The sequence below is a fragment of the Solea solea genome, chromosome 18 (assembly GCF_958295425.1).
Source record: "Solea solea chromosome 18, fSolSol10.1, whole genome shotgun sequence".
In the NCBI taxonomy this organism is placed as follows: Eukaryota; Metazoa; Chordata; class Actinopteri; order Pleuronectiformes; family Soleidae; genus Solea; species Solea solea.
In genome coordinates this window covers 20,843,716-20,860,050 of record NC_081151.1, presented here as the reverse complement: position 1 = coordinate 20,860,050, position 16,335 = coordinate 20,843,716, and the positions used below count along the sequence as shown (strand labels likewise).

At 39.7% G+C, this 16,335-nt stretch overlaps 1 protein-coding gene across 1 annotated transcript in view; it reads right to left on the bottom strand.

Annotated features, from left to right (window-relative positions):
- Positions 1 to 433: 433 nt before the first annotated feature.
- Positions 434 to 16,335, bottom strand: part of LOC131445264 (peptidase M20 domain-containing protein 2-like) — a 26,447-nt gene continuing 10,545 nt past the window's right edge. Inside the window, exons 3-9 of the mRNA XM_058616216.1 lie at positions 5,247 to 5,722; positions 4,408 to 4,556; positions 4,194 to 4,336; positions 2,333 to 2,487; positions 1,864 to 1,990; positions 1,661 to 1,768; positions 434 to 1,500 (exon numbers count right to left, since the gene is read on the bottom strand). Coding sequence (XP_058472199.1) covers positions 1,361 to 1,500; positions 1,661 to 1,768; positions 1,864 to 1,990; positions 2,333 to 2,487; positions 4,194 to 4,336; positions 4,408 to 4,556; positions 5,247 to 5,696 — 1,272 coding nt within the window. The 5' untranslated portion in view covers positions 5,697 to 5,722 and the 3' untranslated portion in view covers positions 434 to 1,360. The remainder of the gene's footprint in view (positions 1,501 to 1,660; positions 1,769 to 1,863; positions 1,991 to 2,332; positions 2,488 to 4,193; positions 4,337 to 4,407; positions 4,557 to 5,246; positions 5,723 to 16,335) is intronic.

Genomic DNA, 16,335 nt, shown 5'->3' with positions numbered 1-16,335 from the left:
GACCTGCTCGTTGCTCGTTTTTTGTCGTCTTTTACAAGCTACACGGTTTTACTGGGTGAATACATTTTTGATGGCTCATAAAAATGTATTAACCAAAAAAAAAAAGGCATATACATTCAATTGAATTCTTTCGAGATGTTATTATGTGAGAAAAGCTCAATAAATGTTTTTGTTTTCTAAAAATGTGCAAATTATTTTTTTTGTTTTTTTTAAGCTATTCAAACACATAAGAAAGTTTGTCAGAAGAAGAACTTTGTGAGGTTTCATCAGCCCCTCAAAATCTCCATTACCTGCTCTCACATCATATGGTTTAACAGTATTATGGGATAAGCTGTCACAGTGAGTATACATTGGATTGGTAACAGCTTCAGGGTTTTTCTTCACTCTCTGGCAGCCATATTCTCTAATACCATTAAACTCGCTGAGGGGGAAGTATTTTTTAATTCTTTTATTTTATTATTTACTTCTCCCTTTGTAATAATGCTTGTCAACTTCATCCTTGCAAAGTACAGCGAAGCTCTTCTTTTTTTCCCTCAGGGAAAACGTGGGCGATCAGAAAAGCTACTGTTTTTTTGCAGAGCTGTAACGTGATTTTTTTTTCCACAAATCAAAAGATTAGAAACATTCAATTAGGCATTCAAGGAAAGCGCCAAACAGTGCGATCATTACTATAGTAGTGGCTTAAATGACATATTCCGTGTTTCCACTAGCTCGCCTCGGGACGTCATAACCAGGGAAAACGCCGTGCACTGATTGGTCAGAGTTAGAAACACTTAACAATCCTGAAAACGTGGGTTAATCTCCAACATTTAGCGAAGGAAGTGTCTAAAAATCTGTGTATTTAGCGACAGCCATGCAGAAATAACTCATTATAGCTTGATATGAAGTGGTGGGCCACAGGAAGTCATCTGGAGGGCCACATGTGGCACGCGGGCTGCATTTTTGAAACCTTGTATATATGCATGTTCATATAGCATGTATTTTGTCTGTGCCCGGGGGGGCTTGAGGTTTATGCATGATAAGAGCATTGCTGCAGCAGAACAACAGCATGAAAAGGATTTTCAACATCAAAAAAGAGATGCCGGCTGAATATGTCCCGCTGAAAGCAATAATAATTCTAATAATAATAATGATAATCTATCCCCAGATGCAATAATCTAAAAATTGCCGTCTAAACTAAATAGTAATTAAATGCAAAGCATGAGGGAACCATAGATCATGAGTATCCGAAGCAAATGTAATGACAGCATAGCAGTATTTCACTGCTGTTAAGAGATTTAAAAAAAGATTACTATTACAAAAATGTCATGTCTATCCATCCACTGTGTTGAAATATTAAACAAGACCCAAATGTTGTAAGTTATCTCTCGTGTTTTTGTTTGGCCAGGCCGAAGTCCTCTCTCACTTGCCTGAGCAGATCGGGACAGCAGACTACGTCCACAGCTGTCATCGCCAGAGCTTTGGCTGTCCTCAGGGTGTACAACTGGGCCACTTCAGCTCCTAGCACAGGAAAGGGCGAGAAAAGTAAAGCTTCAGCGAGCTAGTAAGAGACTAAACCAGGAACATGAAGTGACCTGAAAGGAGATGATTGCTGAAAAAAACGTCTGATTAAAATGAAATTCCCACATCTGCTCCTGACATAAGTGCGCGGCTGTCATACCGGCTGCCTCGGTGTATTCCTCCGTGTGGTTAAGTGCATTCGTGCCGATGTAGAAGAAAGGATGGATGCCGGGGACAATGGAGGACACGTTGCCAAAATCCGTGGAACCTGCCAGATAATGGTACACTCACTGTAATGATTTTTTAATTTTCTTCTGCACAGAAGAAAAAGACCCAGATTATGATTGTTTTTCTTCTACCTACCGGAGAAGGTGTCTGGTTGCTCTGGGAACTGAATTCCCAAATCCTTCCCATTACTTTCATAGAGGTTTGCCAGTGTGGCATTAGGCAGGATGTTATGGAACGCATGGTATGGATAGGTTATCTCCACCTAAGAGGAAACAACTTATTTTCCTAAAATGCATACAACATTGTAAAGTGTTGCATTATACAATATATGAAGCCAAAACACACATTTGCACTGTGGGTTAAAATGTGCCGAAAGGAAGTGCAGATGTAGGAGAAAAGCAGCCTGAAGATAATGATGAGTTATGTAAGAGCAGCGCTGCACTTGAACATAATTACAAGAATGTGTTAGAAAAGGGCAAGGTTACATAACAGCCGAGTCGGCTCCGACGTTGCATTTCACCTCTAAACCACAAGTTTGTCTGTTCTCGTGTCTGTTAATATTCATGCCGGGGACACAAAGTGGAATATTTTTAGTCAAGCTCACCCGGCAACCAGTTGCCATAGCAGCTGCCCGGAAGCAACCCTCTGCTTTGTTCTTGAGGTCGCACAGATCCTTAACCAGTGGCGTGCGCAAGTAGAACTCTAACTCAGAGTAGTCGGGGATAATGTTGGGCCTCATCCCTCCGTGTTTGATGATGCCTGGAAGTCAAGAAGATGCAGACAGTGATGAGACACACACAAAAGAAATGGATCTGAAACTCAAAACCAAACAGTTACACAACACATTCAAGTCCACACAACTTAAGTAGGTGGGTAGTTTGGTAGGTAGCTCAATGCTACACAGACAAGAAATGGATCTGAAACTCCAAACAATTACACAACTCATTCAGGTCGACACCGCTTAAGTAGTTTAGTAGGTAGTTCGGTAGTTGGGTGGGTAGGTAGGTAGTTTGGTGGTTGTTCTGTAGGTAGGTAGGTAAATAGTATGGTAAGTAGATAAGTAGGTAAGTAGTTTGGTAGGCAGTTGTGTAGGTAAGTAGTTTGGTAGGTAGTTAAGTAGTTTGGTAGGTAGTTGGGTAGGTAGGTAAGTAGTTTGGTAGGTAAGTAGTTTGGTAGGTAGTTCTGTAGGTAGGTAGTTGGGTAGGTAACTCGTTTGGTAGGTAGTTTGGAACGTAGTTCAGTAGGTAGTTTGGTTGGTAGGTAAGTAGTTTGGTAGGTATGTAGTTCTTTAGTTAGGTAAGTAGGTAGGTAGGTAGGTAGGTAGGTAAGTAGTTTGGTAGGTAGGTAGTTTGGTGGTTGTTCTGTAGGTAGGTAAGTAGTTTGGTAGATAGTTCTGTAGGTAGGTAAGTAGTTTGGTAGATAGTTCTGTAGGTAGGTAAGTAGTTTGGTGGGTAAGTAAGTTGTTTGGTAGGTAGTTTGGAAGGTAGTTCAGGAGGTAGTTGGGTAGGTAAGTAGTTTGGTAGGTAAGTAGTTTGGTAGGTAGGTAAGTAGTTCTGTAGGTAGGTAAGTAGTTTGGTAGGTAGGTAAGTAGTTCTGTAGGTAGATAAGTAGTTTGGTGGGTAGGTAAGTTGTTTGGTAGGTAGTTCAGGAGGTAGTTGGGTAGATAAGTAGTTTGGTAGTAGGTAAGTAGTTATGTAGGTAGGTAAGTAGTTTGGTGGGTAAGTAAGTTGTTTGGTAGGTAGTTTGGAAGGTAGATCAGGAGGTAGTTGGGTAGGTAAGTAGTTTGGTAGGTAGGTAAGTAGTTCTGTAGGTAGGTAAGTAGTTTGGTGGGTAGGTAAGTTGTTTGGTAGGTAGTTCAGGAGGTAGTTGGGTAGATAAGTAGTTTGGTAGGTAGGTAAGTAGTTCTGTAGGTAGGTAAGTAGTTTGGTAGGTAGGTAGTTAGTGTGGTAGGTAGTTTGGAAGGTAGTTCAGTAGGTAGTTGGGTAGGTAGGTGGTAGGCAGGTATTTCAGTAGGTAGTTGGGTAGGTAGCTATCTCAATGATGTGCAACACAGACAAGAAATTGATCTAAAACTCGAAACAGGTCGGTAGGATGGATGGATGGATGAGGTCATGTTTTAGCACTATTTACATTAAAATACAAAACAAACACTGTGGATAAGCGTAACACAGATATTTCTAAATGTAGCATTGTTCACTTGTAGACTGGCGATCTGTCTAGGGTGTACCTCGCCTTTCGCCCAATGTTCGCCCAATTCCCCCCCCGCGACCCTCATGTGGAGGATAAAGTGGTAGAGGATGAGTGAGTGAGTGTACACTTTAGGTTTAAACATGTTGATGGACGTTGTCGCTGGTGGGATCACATCACAACACTGTGTCTACTTTTGTCAGTTGCTGCTTCTCGGGTCAAGATAAAGTCAGAATTAGAGCTACTGCTCACACAGTGTGTGTGTCTCTACTCCTCACCATGAAGCATCCACTCTGGTTTCAGCTGCTGTCTGAGCACAGAGACGTTGTTGTAGGCGAGAACTGCAGCATCCAGAGCGTTCACCCCCTCCCACGGGTACGCGGCAGCATGAGACGCTTTCCCGTGGTACTTCACTGACACCCTGTGTGACATCAACACGCAGGTTTGAGGGTTGTCTGCAGTACAGTGTGGTTGTGAACACGTTAAACTTACACATCGAGCGCAACACAAGGCAGGAAGGAGACATCCTGCTGAGCTGGGTGAGCCAGAAAGACGAGGTCGAGGTCTGCGAAGGCCCCCGCCTTAATCAGGTCGATCTTCCCTCCAGTAGTCTCCTCTGCAGGAGTCCCGAGAACAGTTATCTGGTATGGAGTCCTTAATTCAGTCATTTCTCATTTTGACATGTGTGTTACTGGATTCTTCAGCCATTCTAGTTTAATTACCTCAGATGGTAAGAAAAAGAAACAAGCACCAGAGGGCATTGTGGGTCAGATATAATCAGTCTGCCAGGTTTTGTGGTCTATTGCTCGTTCTCCTTGACTTCACAGTGACCTCTGACAGCTTGAAAACTGGTGCCATCGATTTTCTTTCCTTGGTGTAAACAAACTCTTTACACCATAGTTTTTTTTTTTTTTTACCACATCTGACTGTTTGAAGACAATATTTTAATATAATAAAGAACAAATTCCACTACACCTATCTTTTCCCTTTCAGAACAAAAAATAGATTAAAGAGACATTTAGCCCAAACAGCATTGTTCATATTGTGTGTGTGTGTTTGTGGCAGATTTAGATGCCTTGAAAAACAAAAAAAAAGGCAATGGTTAAGTTCATACTCTGTACATTTCAAACTTACACTTTAATAAGAAGCTATTATAATTAATAATGTGATATAATTATAGTAATTACCTTTCACTCCCACTAATCACCGTGAGAAATGTCATTGGGAGCTCTGGTAGACCATGTATCGTGTCGTATCGTGTCGTATCGTGAGGTACCCCGCGATTCCCGCCCCTTTGTATACACTGTACCTGGAGTGTGTTATTTATTTACCTTCACTGGGACAGCTAGTTCAGTCTCGTTCTCTTGTAAAGCAGCTTTCAGCCCCACAGCGGCCGCAGCGCCCACCTCTGCTATCAGGTTGTGCCCGCAGGCATGACCCAAACCCGGCAGCGCGTCATACTCGCACAGGAAGCCCACGTTCAGTACCGGCTCACCCTCTCCCTCGCCGCCGCCCGCTGGACCCCAGCTGGCCCGGAAAGCGGTCGGCAGCTTGTAGTGACTTTGGACCGTCCAGGTTTGCGCCTCCTCCTGAGAGAAGAAGCGGACCAGCGTGTCGTGCGCGTATGTCTCCTCGCCGTCCAGTTCCGGACGGCTCCAGATGTCCGAGCTCAGAGTGGACAGCTCGGCTCTGAGGGCATCTATGCGCCGCTGCAGGGTGTCCTTCATCTGCTGCTTCCGGGTGTCCATGTGTCCTAATGGTCTGTGAACGCACCACTCCATGTAGATCTAGTATTAAGTATGGTGGCCTGGAAGTGCAAACCAGTATTTTTTTTTTACTTAAGGGAAAGATTCATTTTACATCATGAATACATTTTTATTTTGACTTATGAACAGTTCCCAAAAAGTTCCACTTGACCGGCCCCTCCCCTCCTCATGTGACTCAGTGGCCCCCAGGTTATTTGCGTTTGAGATCCTGTTTTTGGGCAACATATCAAATGTTCAAACAGTCTGTCAACTTTTTATATCACACGCCCTGTGTGTTTAAGACTCTAATCTGAGAACATGAAAATGTTTTTAAATCCAGGCTTATTCTAAGTCAATGCAACCCTGAAACTGACATTTCTAAATGTCCCACACGATACCTTTAACAAAACATCGGTCCTAAAGGGAGTAGTTTACATTTGAAACTTTATTTTCTTCACTCAACAAACACTGAGCAATCACAGTGAACACGATCTGGATTATAGTATTTAATATCACCTCATTTCCTCTGCAAGATGTAGTATACCATTTTTCCTTCTCTCAAACTCAAAGAATCATTCATGCCATTGCGTCTTTTCATCACACACACAGATTTGTAAGATTACATCTTGCAAATTTAAATGGGTTTTTACAGCACCTGCTTATATTTTCAGGTTCTTCTAAGGCTTTAATTAGTTTTTGTTGAGAAGAAGCGTCAGGCACGTCTTCTGTGCTTGTGGTAATACCAAAACAGACGAAACATTGCAAAATAAATTGTGCAGGCCTATGTTTACCTCTATTTTAACGCTTGTAATTTGCTGTGGGAATAATACACAACTCCCTCTATGGACATCCTGGGGGGGGTGTGTTTATAGGTCACATATTCAGGCTTTAAAAATGCATTTTTGTTGTCTTCTTGAGTGCTGTTGAGTCAAAGTTGGTGAAAATAATTGTTTTCCCATCAGATTGCCTAGGTTGCGCTTAAAAAAAGGATATAAGACACTCTATATTGCACATTCTTATAGCCTCTGTATATACTGTACTTTTGGAAAAACCTTCCTCTAAACTTAGAGTTTCTGTCTCTCAGAACCCACAGCCATGCATTGTTTTTGAGGTTTTCTTTGCTTTAACACACCCAAAAAAAACCTCTTAAAAAAAACATCTAAAACTGACTCCCACTGAGGTAAGGCTCGGATCGCCCTCTGCTGGATAGGATCACACACCTGCAGTCTGTAATAAAATAACTATAACAAAGTGTATCCAGCCTGTTTTTTTTTTACATAAAACCCAGTTGTCACAACACATACACAGTAGTGTAGAAAATATAGAATAAGAAATATGTCCCCATGCTGCTCTCTTACAAATAAACAGTAGGTGATGAATGAGTGAAGTGGAAACAGGGACTCTGTTATCACACTAGAGGGACCCAGAGGGACATGCGTGGACAACAGGCTCTTCTTGCACTGTGGTCAGGAGTTGGAATGAATCAGTATTCTGCAGCTTTTCATCTTTTACCTTCAGTTTTTCACAAGATGAACAAAAGAAGAAGGAATTTCACAGGTAACCTTGGTGATTATATAAAGGCTGTTTTATATATGTTTTATTTTTTTTCCCCCTATTGCCTGTAGCTATTCAGTTGACTGCACACATGCGGCAAACAATGCGTTTCCCTCGCTGAGGATGAACTGTGACGTGGCCCTGAAAAACAAGGTCAATTAGTGCTGAATGAATAAAGACAAAGCTGCGCAGCTGTCACACACCCAGTGTGTGTGTGTGTGTGTGTGTGTGAGTGAGAGAGAGAGAGCAGGTGTACATGTATGTGTTTTGTGTCTGTATTTTAGTTGGGGGGTTAATTGGGGGCGGTTGTCACAGGAGGAGACATGTTGAACAGCCGACACTAACGCTGCCTCCTGACATGTCCTGTCTGTCAGCTTGCCTTTACGCCCCACTGATGATGCTGACACAATGACACTCTCCACAGTGTATCAATTAAGTGACATCAAATGTGTCGCCCCATTGTCTTACGCGGGAGATTTGCCTCACGGGAGCATGTGCATAATTTCACATGATTACACATGTGTTTGGCCTCACTTGTTGGCCCGTGCCTCCACAAACAAACCAAAGAAATAAACACAATCATGGGTAAAATACCCATGATTGGAGTATTAGAATAATTTATTGGAATAAACTCGTAAATTACAAGAATAAACTTGTAATATTACGAGAATAAACATGTAATATTAAAAAAAAGGTGATATTACGAGAATAAAATCGTAATATTAGGAGAATAAAGTCATAAATTACGAGAAGAAGTCATAATATTTTGAAAATAAACTCATCATTTTAAAAAAGTCGCAATGTTACGAAAAAGTTGTAAACTGCTTGAATAAAGCTGTGATATTAAGAGAATAAAGTCGGAAAATTACAAGAATAAAGTCGTAAATTACGAGAATAAAGTCGTAAATTATGAGAATAAAGTCGTAATATTATGATAATAAAGTCGTTAATTACAAGAATGAAGTCGTAAACTACGAGAATGAAGTCATAAATTACGAGAATAAAGTCGTAAATTACGAGAATAAAGTCGTAAATTACGAGAATAAAGTTGTAATATTATGATAATAAAGTCGTAAATTACAAGAATGAAGTCGTAAACTACGACAATGAAGTCATAAATTACGAGAATAAAGTCGTAAATTACGAGAATAAAGTCGTAAATTATGATAATAAAGTCGTAAATTACAAGAATGAAGTCGTAATATTATGAGAATAAAGTCGTAATATTATGAGAATAAAGTCGTAATATTATGAGAATGAAGTCATAATATTACGAGAATAAAGTCGTAATATTATGAGAATAAATTCGTAATATTATGAGAATGAAGTCATAAATTACGAGAATAAAGTCATAATATTATGGGAATAAAGTCGGAATATTATGAGAATAAAGTCAGAATATTATGAGAATAAAGTCATAATATTACGAGAATACAGTCCTAATATTATTATAATATTTTGTGAATTTATATTTGGGCTTCATAAATAAGGAAATAATTGCTCTTTTTGTCACATCAGCACCACATTATCATCAGCAAAGAAAGAATCACGCAGAGAAAATCATCTCTTTTGTGGAGGAGGAAATGGGCATACATTTTAAAATTAAATGAAATAATGATACAAAATCTCGTAATATTACGACTTTATTCTCGAAAGATGAAATCTTCTGTTCTTTGTTGTCGTATGAACAGGCAGTGCATGTCATCTTAACAAAAACCATTTCAGCTGCAGAGAAGGATCCTGACATATTCTAAATGATGCTGCAAAGACAAACCTCCCCTGACACACTGAGCACATGATACATGTATGATAGCATGTGCTGAATATTTCAGGCAGCATAGATATTTTACACCGAGCCGGTACTCGTCGCACAGAGCGGGAGAAATGCATGAGTTATGATATATATATATACATGCAGGCAGCAGCAGGACGCCCCACAGGAAGCCTGGCTTGACAGTTACAATGAATGGACGAGCCTCTGATGACAGCATGTCTCTGAGACGGGAGATGGGGGGAAAAACAATGAATAATGCCTGTGTGTTTGTGCATTTGTGTAAACTGAGAGTGTGATCCACATATGAATGTGTCTCTGCCTCTGCTACAGCTTTAACCCTTTAACACCGACGCCTCAAATGTCTTTCTGGACTTTTTTTGCTTATTTTAACCATAAAAGGGCCAGAAAATGATCCTGTGACTCAGTGCTTTTGAACCATTTTTTTCCAGAATAACTTCCAATATCTGGCAGTTAAAAAAAAAAAGTGCATTATCAATTTAAAATGTTTCCCGAAAATGTCACAAATTGTCATAATACAAAATATCTTACTACTGTTGCAAAAAAGATTGACGTTTCCTGAAAAATGTGGTAATGTTACAAAATATCTTGCTACGTCACAAAACAATTTACGTTTCTGAAAAACTTCCCAAAATGTCGTTAAGTTTCTAAATATCTTGCTAAGTCAGAACAAATTATTTAAGTTTCCGAAAAGCTTCACAAAATGTCATAATGTCAAAAGATATTTTGTCACAAAAACGTCACAAAAAATGATTTACGTTTCCGAACAACGTCACAAAATGTCGTACAATTGTTATTTACAATTTACTGCATGTTAAAATAGAGAATTAACAATTTAAAATGAAGAAAAAACACTACATTTGAACAGTATACCACATATTTAAAATAACATTTGTTTGGTGACAAAGACTTTGCTGATTTGCTGGCTTCCTGCAACAGCGTGAGTGAAATTACCGTAATAACCACACGGTTTAACGTGCAAATTCTCAGCTTTCAGAAACAGTAAGAATTTTTCCGATAGCACAAACTGTTGCGTAATTACGGTGAAATACGAAGTGCTCTTGCGCAAACGTGTCATCTGCAATACGCTCGGTGTCAAAGGGTTCAAATATGGAATCCCCACATTGATCCAAGAACATCAGGAATTCTATATAAAATGTCACACATGTCAAACCGTATTTTCTTTTATCAAAATGTCATCCTTCATTTTTCATGTACTTCTCTTTTCCCGTCTTAATAATCATCTTACATGCAAACCGCAACTCATTGTCCGTCCTGACAAGCTGTTGATGAGCTCTGATTTTGAAACATGAGATTCAAGGCGGCTAAAGGAAACTGACAAGTGTATCTGTCGTTCACGCTTGCTCCGTCCTGTCAGCATCACTGAAAAACAAAATACCTCCGGAAATTCAGCCTGCGATGTTTGAAATTGCACGGGAAGCTGTCTCGTAGAATATATCCCTGAGGCCTCGGGAGCGTGTCCATGTGTGCTTGTATTTGTTACCTCTTCACGACACTTTCTGGCATAAACACTGACCTTCTCGGGACCAGTAGTCGTCATGGAGACCCAAACCTGGTCCTTGTGAGGCAGAATCTTATGGATTATGGATAATGTTCCGTTTTGGCTTCTTTATGCTGTTCAAATGAATCAGTGTCTTGTGAAGACTCGCTGTACAAACCTGTGTGTGTGTGTGTGTGTTGACAGTTCCGTTTCCGTCATTACTGTCACACCAGTGCCCACAACGTGCTGCTGCTGCTGTGTTCGCCAAGCTGGAATACATTAACACCTCAGTTTATCAAGTCCTGATGCACCTTCAGGGGCTGGAGAGGAAGTGGGAAACGATTTGTTCCTGTTTTTCTGACGTACGATCGATCGTGACTGTCTGCGGCAACAAAATTAAAAAAGAAAATTCATTTTAAAACATGGAAATTGTGGTGAAATTGTCCAATCTGTTTATATTTTGATTTTTTTCAAAAAGTTTTTTTATAAGTCTGTTTTTGCAAGATATTTTTTTCGGGTCTGTTTTTACAAGATTTATTTTTTTCAGGGTCAGTTTTTACAAGATTTTTCTTTTTTGCTTGTTCCTCAACGCATCCAACAGAAGCTGGTTGCAATATGCTTCTGTAGACAAGAAGCTCCAGGACGATCATGCAGCCCTCCTGTCCAGTGGGATCCAGTATTTTTAACAATCTCCTGATTGTTTCCCGTGTCACGACGTAGCCATCATTTAATATCCATGAAACACACCCTATTTTACTCAAATGATCTTGAAGAAACACTGCAACCTCCAGCAGATCCGAGTGTTCTTTCCTCCCGAGGTGCCTGCACAAAGTCGACAAACTGATAACAATTCAATATTTTTTTAAAGAGAGGATAATCTTCCAATACAAAGTAAAACTGGATTAAACTAGAACAACTGGCATCTTTGCTTTCAATTCAGCGATCAAGACGGGGTGCTTCTCCACTTCAATCTCATTCACTCAGAAAAACTGTTATTGTAGAGCAAAAAAGGCTCTAAACTTAATGGACAATTTTGGAAAAGTGACAATACACAGTGCCGTGTATGACCACCAAACAACAAGGCAATGACTCAGCACGCCACAAAAGCCAACATCACTCTTTCTTTTTCTCTTTCCCCCTTTTATCTTAAGTCCCATTTTTCGAGCAGTGAAGTGCAGACAGCTGCCCCCGCCGCTTCGGAGGGAGCCCCCGCCGCAGCAGTGCCCTTTCATAGTTTGACAGCGCTGAAAAGGCTGCTGTCTCCCCAAATAACATCAGCCTTTGTGGGCAGCGCGGTGAACAGTGGGAGTACGAGTCATCCCTCGACCCTCAGACGAGCCAGTCAGCAGGGCGCGTGCAAAGTGGAGCCGAGAGTGCAGCTTTGAAAAATGTTGCCTCGCCTCGTTTGTGCTGCTGAACAACTAATAGTTTAGTGTCATTTAATGGCGTGAGAGAATAGAAATATGTATATGCTACATACAAATGCAAGACTTTTCTTGAAATATATACTTATTTTTTTAACGAGGGAGGAGCCGATATGATACTGGTCAAAATCAATGGATCAGATGTCAGACAGATAAAAATTGATTCCCGGCTCCGCTAGTCTACATGCCGATGTGTCTTTGGACAAGACACTTAACCCCACGTTGCTCCTGACTGCAGCGTGTGAATGGGTATGAAAGATGAGCAATAGGAATTTGCTGTGTGAATGTATCAATAAAGTTGACTGATGCTGGTTTTAGTGCAGCCGATAATTGACGCTGATGGGGTTTTTTAGCCCATAAATTTAGCCAATGTGATAAAATGTAACTGTTATGATCATGATAACAAATAATACTATATACATGTTCAATAAAATGAATGTATGAAGTAAAGCTACCATTTCCTAATAGACTTCTGTTAAAAAATGCTAAATAATAATTGTTCAATTATGGCATTTATCCATTTCTCTACCTCTAGTTATGTTATTATTGATCATTTACATAAATACAGGCAGTTTCTGTGCAGTTTATTACTGTTTTTTTAAAGGATTTGATCAGTCTTGTATAAAGAAAATGACTTGGGTAGAAGTTGAAGTCACTTTTTTATAATATTACGTATGTAAACGTCTAAAAAGGTACATGACATTTACTGTACTTAAGTAACAAAAGTCATTTTATGATACAAAATGTACTTAGGTTTTTGAAGTAAAAGTTTGAGTGGTCATCATATATATATAAATACAGACCATTGACCAATATTTGTTGGATATCTTTGAAAAAGCTTGAAATGGCACAATTGCGTTCTTTACAGCTTCATAGTTTAAAAAGGTCTAAAATGACTGTATCAGTATCAGTCTACTTTTTTACACTAGTCACTGAGAAGAAGGTGTAATTAAAAAACCCTCACGGAAGCATGTTACTGCAACATATCCTGGGTTGTGTATGGCATTAGTACTTCACACACTCTGCACTTAATTTGTCGTCTGCAAAAAATTCCCTCGTCGGCTTCCTGGGGGGCAGGATTAGTTTCAGTTTGTCGCTCCAGAGGAGGGAATCAACACCTCCCCTCTCCTCTCCTCTCCTCTCTTCAGAGGAACCCCCAGCTCTGATAATTGCCACGAGCAGAAAGAGTTTAAATAAAACATGGACCGTGATGCTGGTGCGACTGAGGCGCCCAAATGTCTGCAGGGAGGACAGAGATCAAGCACGGATCAGTGTTTCTCTCTCCTGTCTACTCAACCTTTAAAAGGGACAGTGTGACAGTCTGGGATGAAACATGAGGGGAGCTGCTGTCAAATAAAAAAGTACAGGAAGTATTGGTTTGATTGATCCTCATCATACCTGATACATAAGCATATATATTATTTATATAAACGAGTGTCACTATGTCAATGTCATATTTATTTATAAAGCATGTTTAAAACAACCACAGTTGACCAAAGTGCTTAAGAGTATTGATCAGACGACAATGAATCAAATAGATTAAGTGAAAAGCCAAAGAGAAGAAGTGAGTGACATAATAATAATAATAATAATAATATTGTAATTGCATGTGCTCATCTGGATAGAGAGGAAGACTTTTTGTGTTTTGGATTTTGATTTCTAGAATACTTTATCCTTTTTTCATGCATCTTGTTAAAGATTTATGCCAGCCTGTGCATTTTTGACCGTTCCAAATTTTTATTTGTAGTCTATTGTAAACAGTGTTAACTAAAAAATACTCACAGTAGCACACCTAGGCACAAAAATGTCCCCACTGAAACGCGTTCAAATCAGTATTTTTTGATGCATCGTGACAAAAACTTAAGGCAATTTAAGGGATAAAAACTTTAAAAAATATTTCATGTTTAATATATATGATGACAACTGTTGTAAATAAAAATAAATATTTATACAACTCTAATAGCTTAATTTCTTCATTATGAGCACATTTTGTTCACGTCAATGTGAGTATTTTATGAAATATGACATAAATACACAAATGTTTCTGTTAATCTTTCACATAATTTGCCAGAATGCAATAATCAAACCAAAAATATTGTGGGTTTTTTAGAGCATAAAATTAAGGTGCATCATGACAAAAACTTTCATTAATATTGTATATGTATTTTGTATTGCATGCATTTTTTATGAGCGCATTTTGGTGTTCTAAGTGTGTTAAGGTGAGTATTTTATGAAATATGCATGCATTTTGCATGAATTATATTGAAAATAATCAATTTATTGTGTTTTTTTAGACCATAAAATGAAGGTACATCAAGACAACAAATTGGCAATTTAAGGGTTAATATTTTACATGTATGGAAAGGACCTTTTTGATGATCTAGATGTGTTAACGTAACCTTTTTGGAGGCACATCTAAAGGTTAAGTATAGGGGAATTTGCAGATGTTTAAATTAAAATTTTGACCTGTCCAACAGAAAAAATACCCAGTCTTCTTTAGGGTAACATGAATGTATTGACCCAGGTTATTAATGACACAATCGCCATTACATTAACTGCAATAATTTTGTACCTAAATACCTTAAATCTTACAGGCTACATACATCTATGCGCATTCAACAAAGCACGCCCCAGTGTTTGGACTTCACTCTGTGTCTCTCAACCTGGAGTCGGCCAGCATGTCAGGGAGAAAAGCTTAAAAGTGTTAATTGGAAGTTCTCCCGTGGGAACTCGTAGGCGTCGTCCTCGTCCTCTGTGTTTATCGGCTAACGGGATTGTCATGGTTCTCTCAGATCCATTGCTGAACCCTGAACAATGAACATACTTAATACCCACCCCACCCCCAAACTCTTGTGACCTGTTGTGCATAAATAACACTTAAACAATAAAAAAGCTGATGCAACTGGATTAATTGTACAACAAATGGAGTGTTGTGTTGTGTCTGTGTTTGGCTGCTGACGCTCCCGATTTCAGTTGTCTCCGTAAAATGTTTGCTTGTAAGAAAAAAAGAAAGCTGAAAAAGCAATGCCAAATAATAACAACAATAATAACAATTTAGACAAAGTTTTGCTTTTGATGTGTCTAGGACAAACTATTGTGTGTTTTATGTCGTTACGACAAACGTCGTGCAAAGTTTCAAGAGTTTTTATGCGTTTTTACGCGCTAACCCCCTCAAAAATAGCCGCAAGGCCACGGAATAATAATAATCTGAAGGATAACAATAGGTTCCTATAGCTGTTTCGGCCCCTAGCGTTCATGCTCGGGCCCTAATAACAATAGAGCACAATAAATACACAACGGAATAATTAGGGATACACAATGCTATCGGCGTGATATTACATATGATGGTGAACACAATGACACAAAGCCTTGTCGCTTCACGGTACAGGAATTAATGATTGAACATGTAATTATTACTTTGGAGATATGAAATTTGTAATCAACCAAAAGCAGGAAGCACTTTTCACAAAAGGCTGTGTGTGTGTGTGTGTGTGTGTGTGTGTGTGTCTGACACTGCCGCTGCTGTGAGAGGCGTCCTGTGGTGAGAGAGCCTGTCCTCACATCCTGTGTGTGAAGACGGGAACACAAACCAAAAGGCTGTTGAATGAGACTTAGTGGTGAATGAAGTGTACGAGCTGGAAATAACGTCAACATTTAGCTCCAAACAATGTTAAAAAAAGTGCTGTGAACCTAATTGTTAAATTTTAAATCTAAATATTAAATGTTAAACATAAATGCAAAATAGAAATAGAAATGTTAAATGTCCTTGTAATAGCAACACCCTATTTCTGGCTCCTTCCAAGACAGCAAGAAACTTGGGTGTCATGATTGACGACCAGTTGACCTTTTCCAGATCATGTTGCCTTGGTCGTCCGCTCATGTTGCGTTGCCCTATTCAGTATAAGAAGAATCAGGCCGTACCTAACCCAACAGGCCTCCCGACCTGCGCTGTGAGGCTCCCGCTACAGATGGGTCCAGAACGTGTCGGCTGCGGCAAGTCTGGTCTTCAATCAGCCTAAAAGGGCACATGTCACCCCTCCTTTCATTGCGCTCAACTGGCTACCGTTAGCCACCTGCATCAAATTCTAATCACTGATCCCTGCTCCCAACCTACTTAAATGCTCTCTGAAAGGCTTATGTTACCCCTCGACGACTCAGTTCATCAAAGGATTGTCGCAACACCCCGCACAAGACAATCCAGACTCAATGACCTACCGAGCCCTACCCTGTCTATCTTCAAGAAGCTCTTGAAGACCCAAGAGCATCTTCTGTCCTACCGCTTCTCCTTCTGCTCTTGAAGACCCAAGAGCATCTTCTGTCCTACCGCTTCTCCTTCTGCTCTTGAAGACCCAAGAGCATCTTCTGTCCTACCGCTTCTCCTTCTGCTCTTGAAGACCCAAGAGC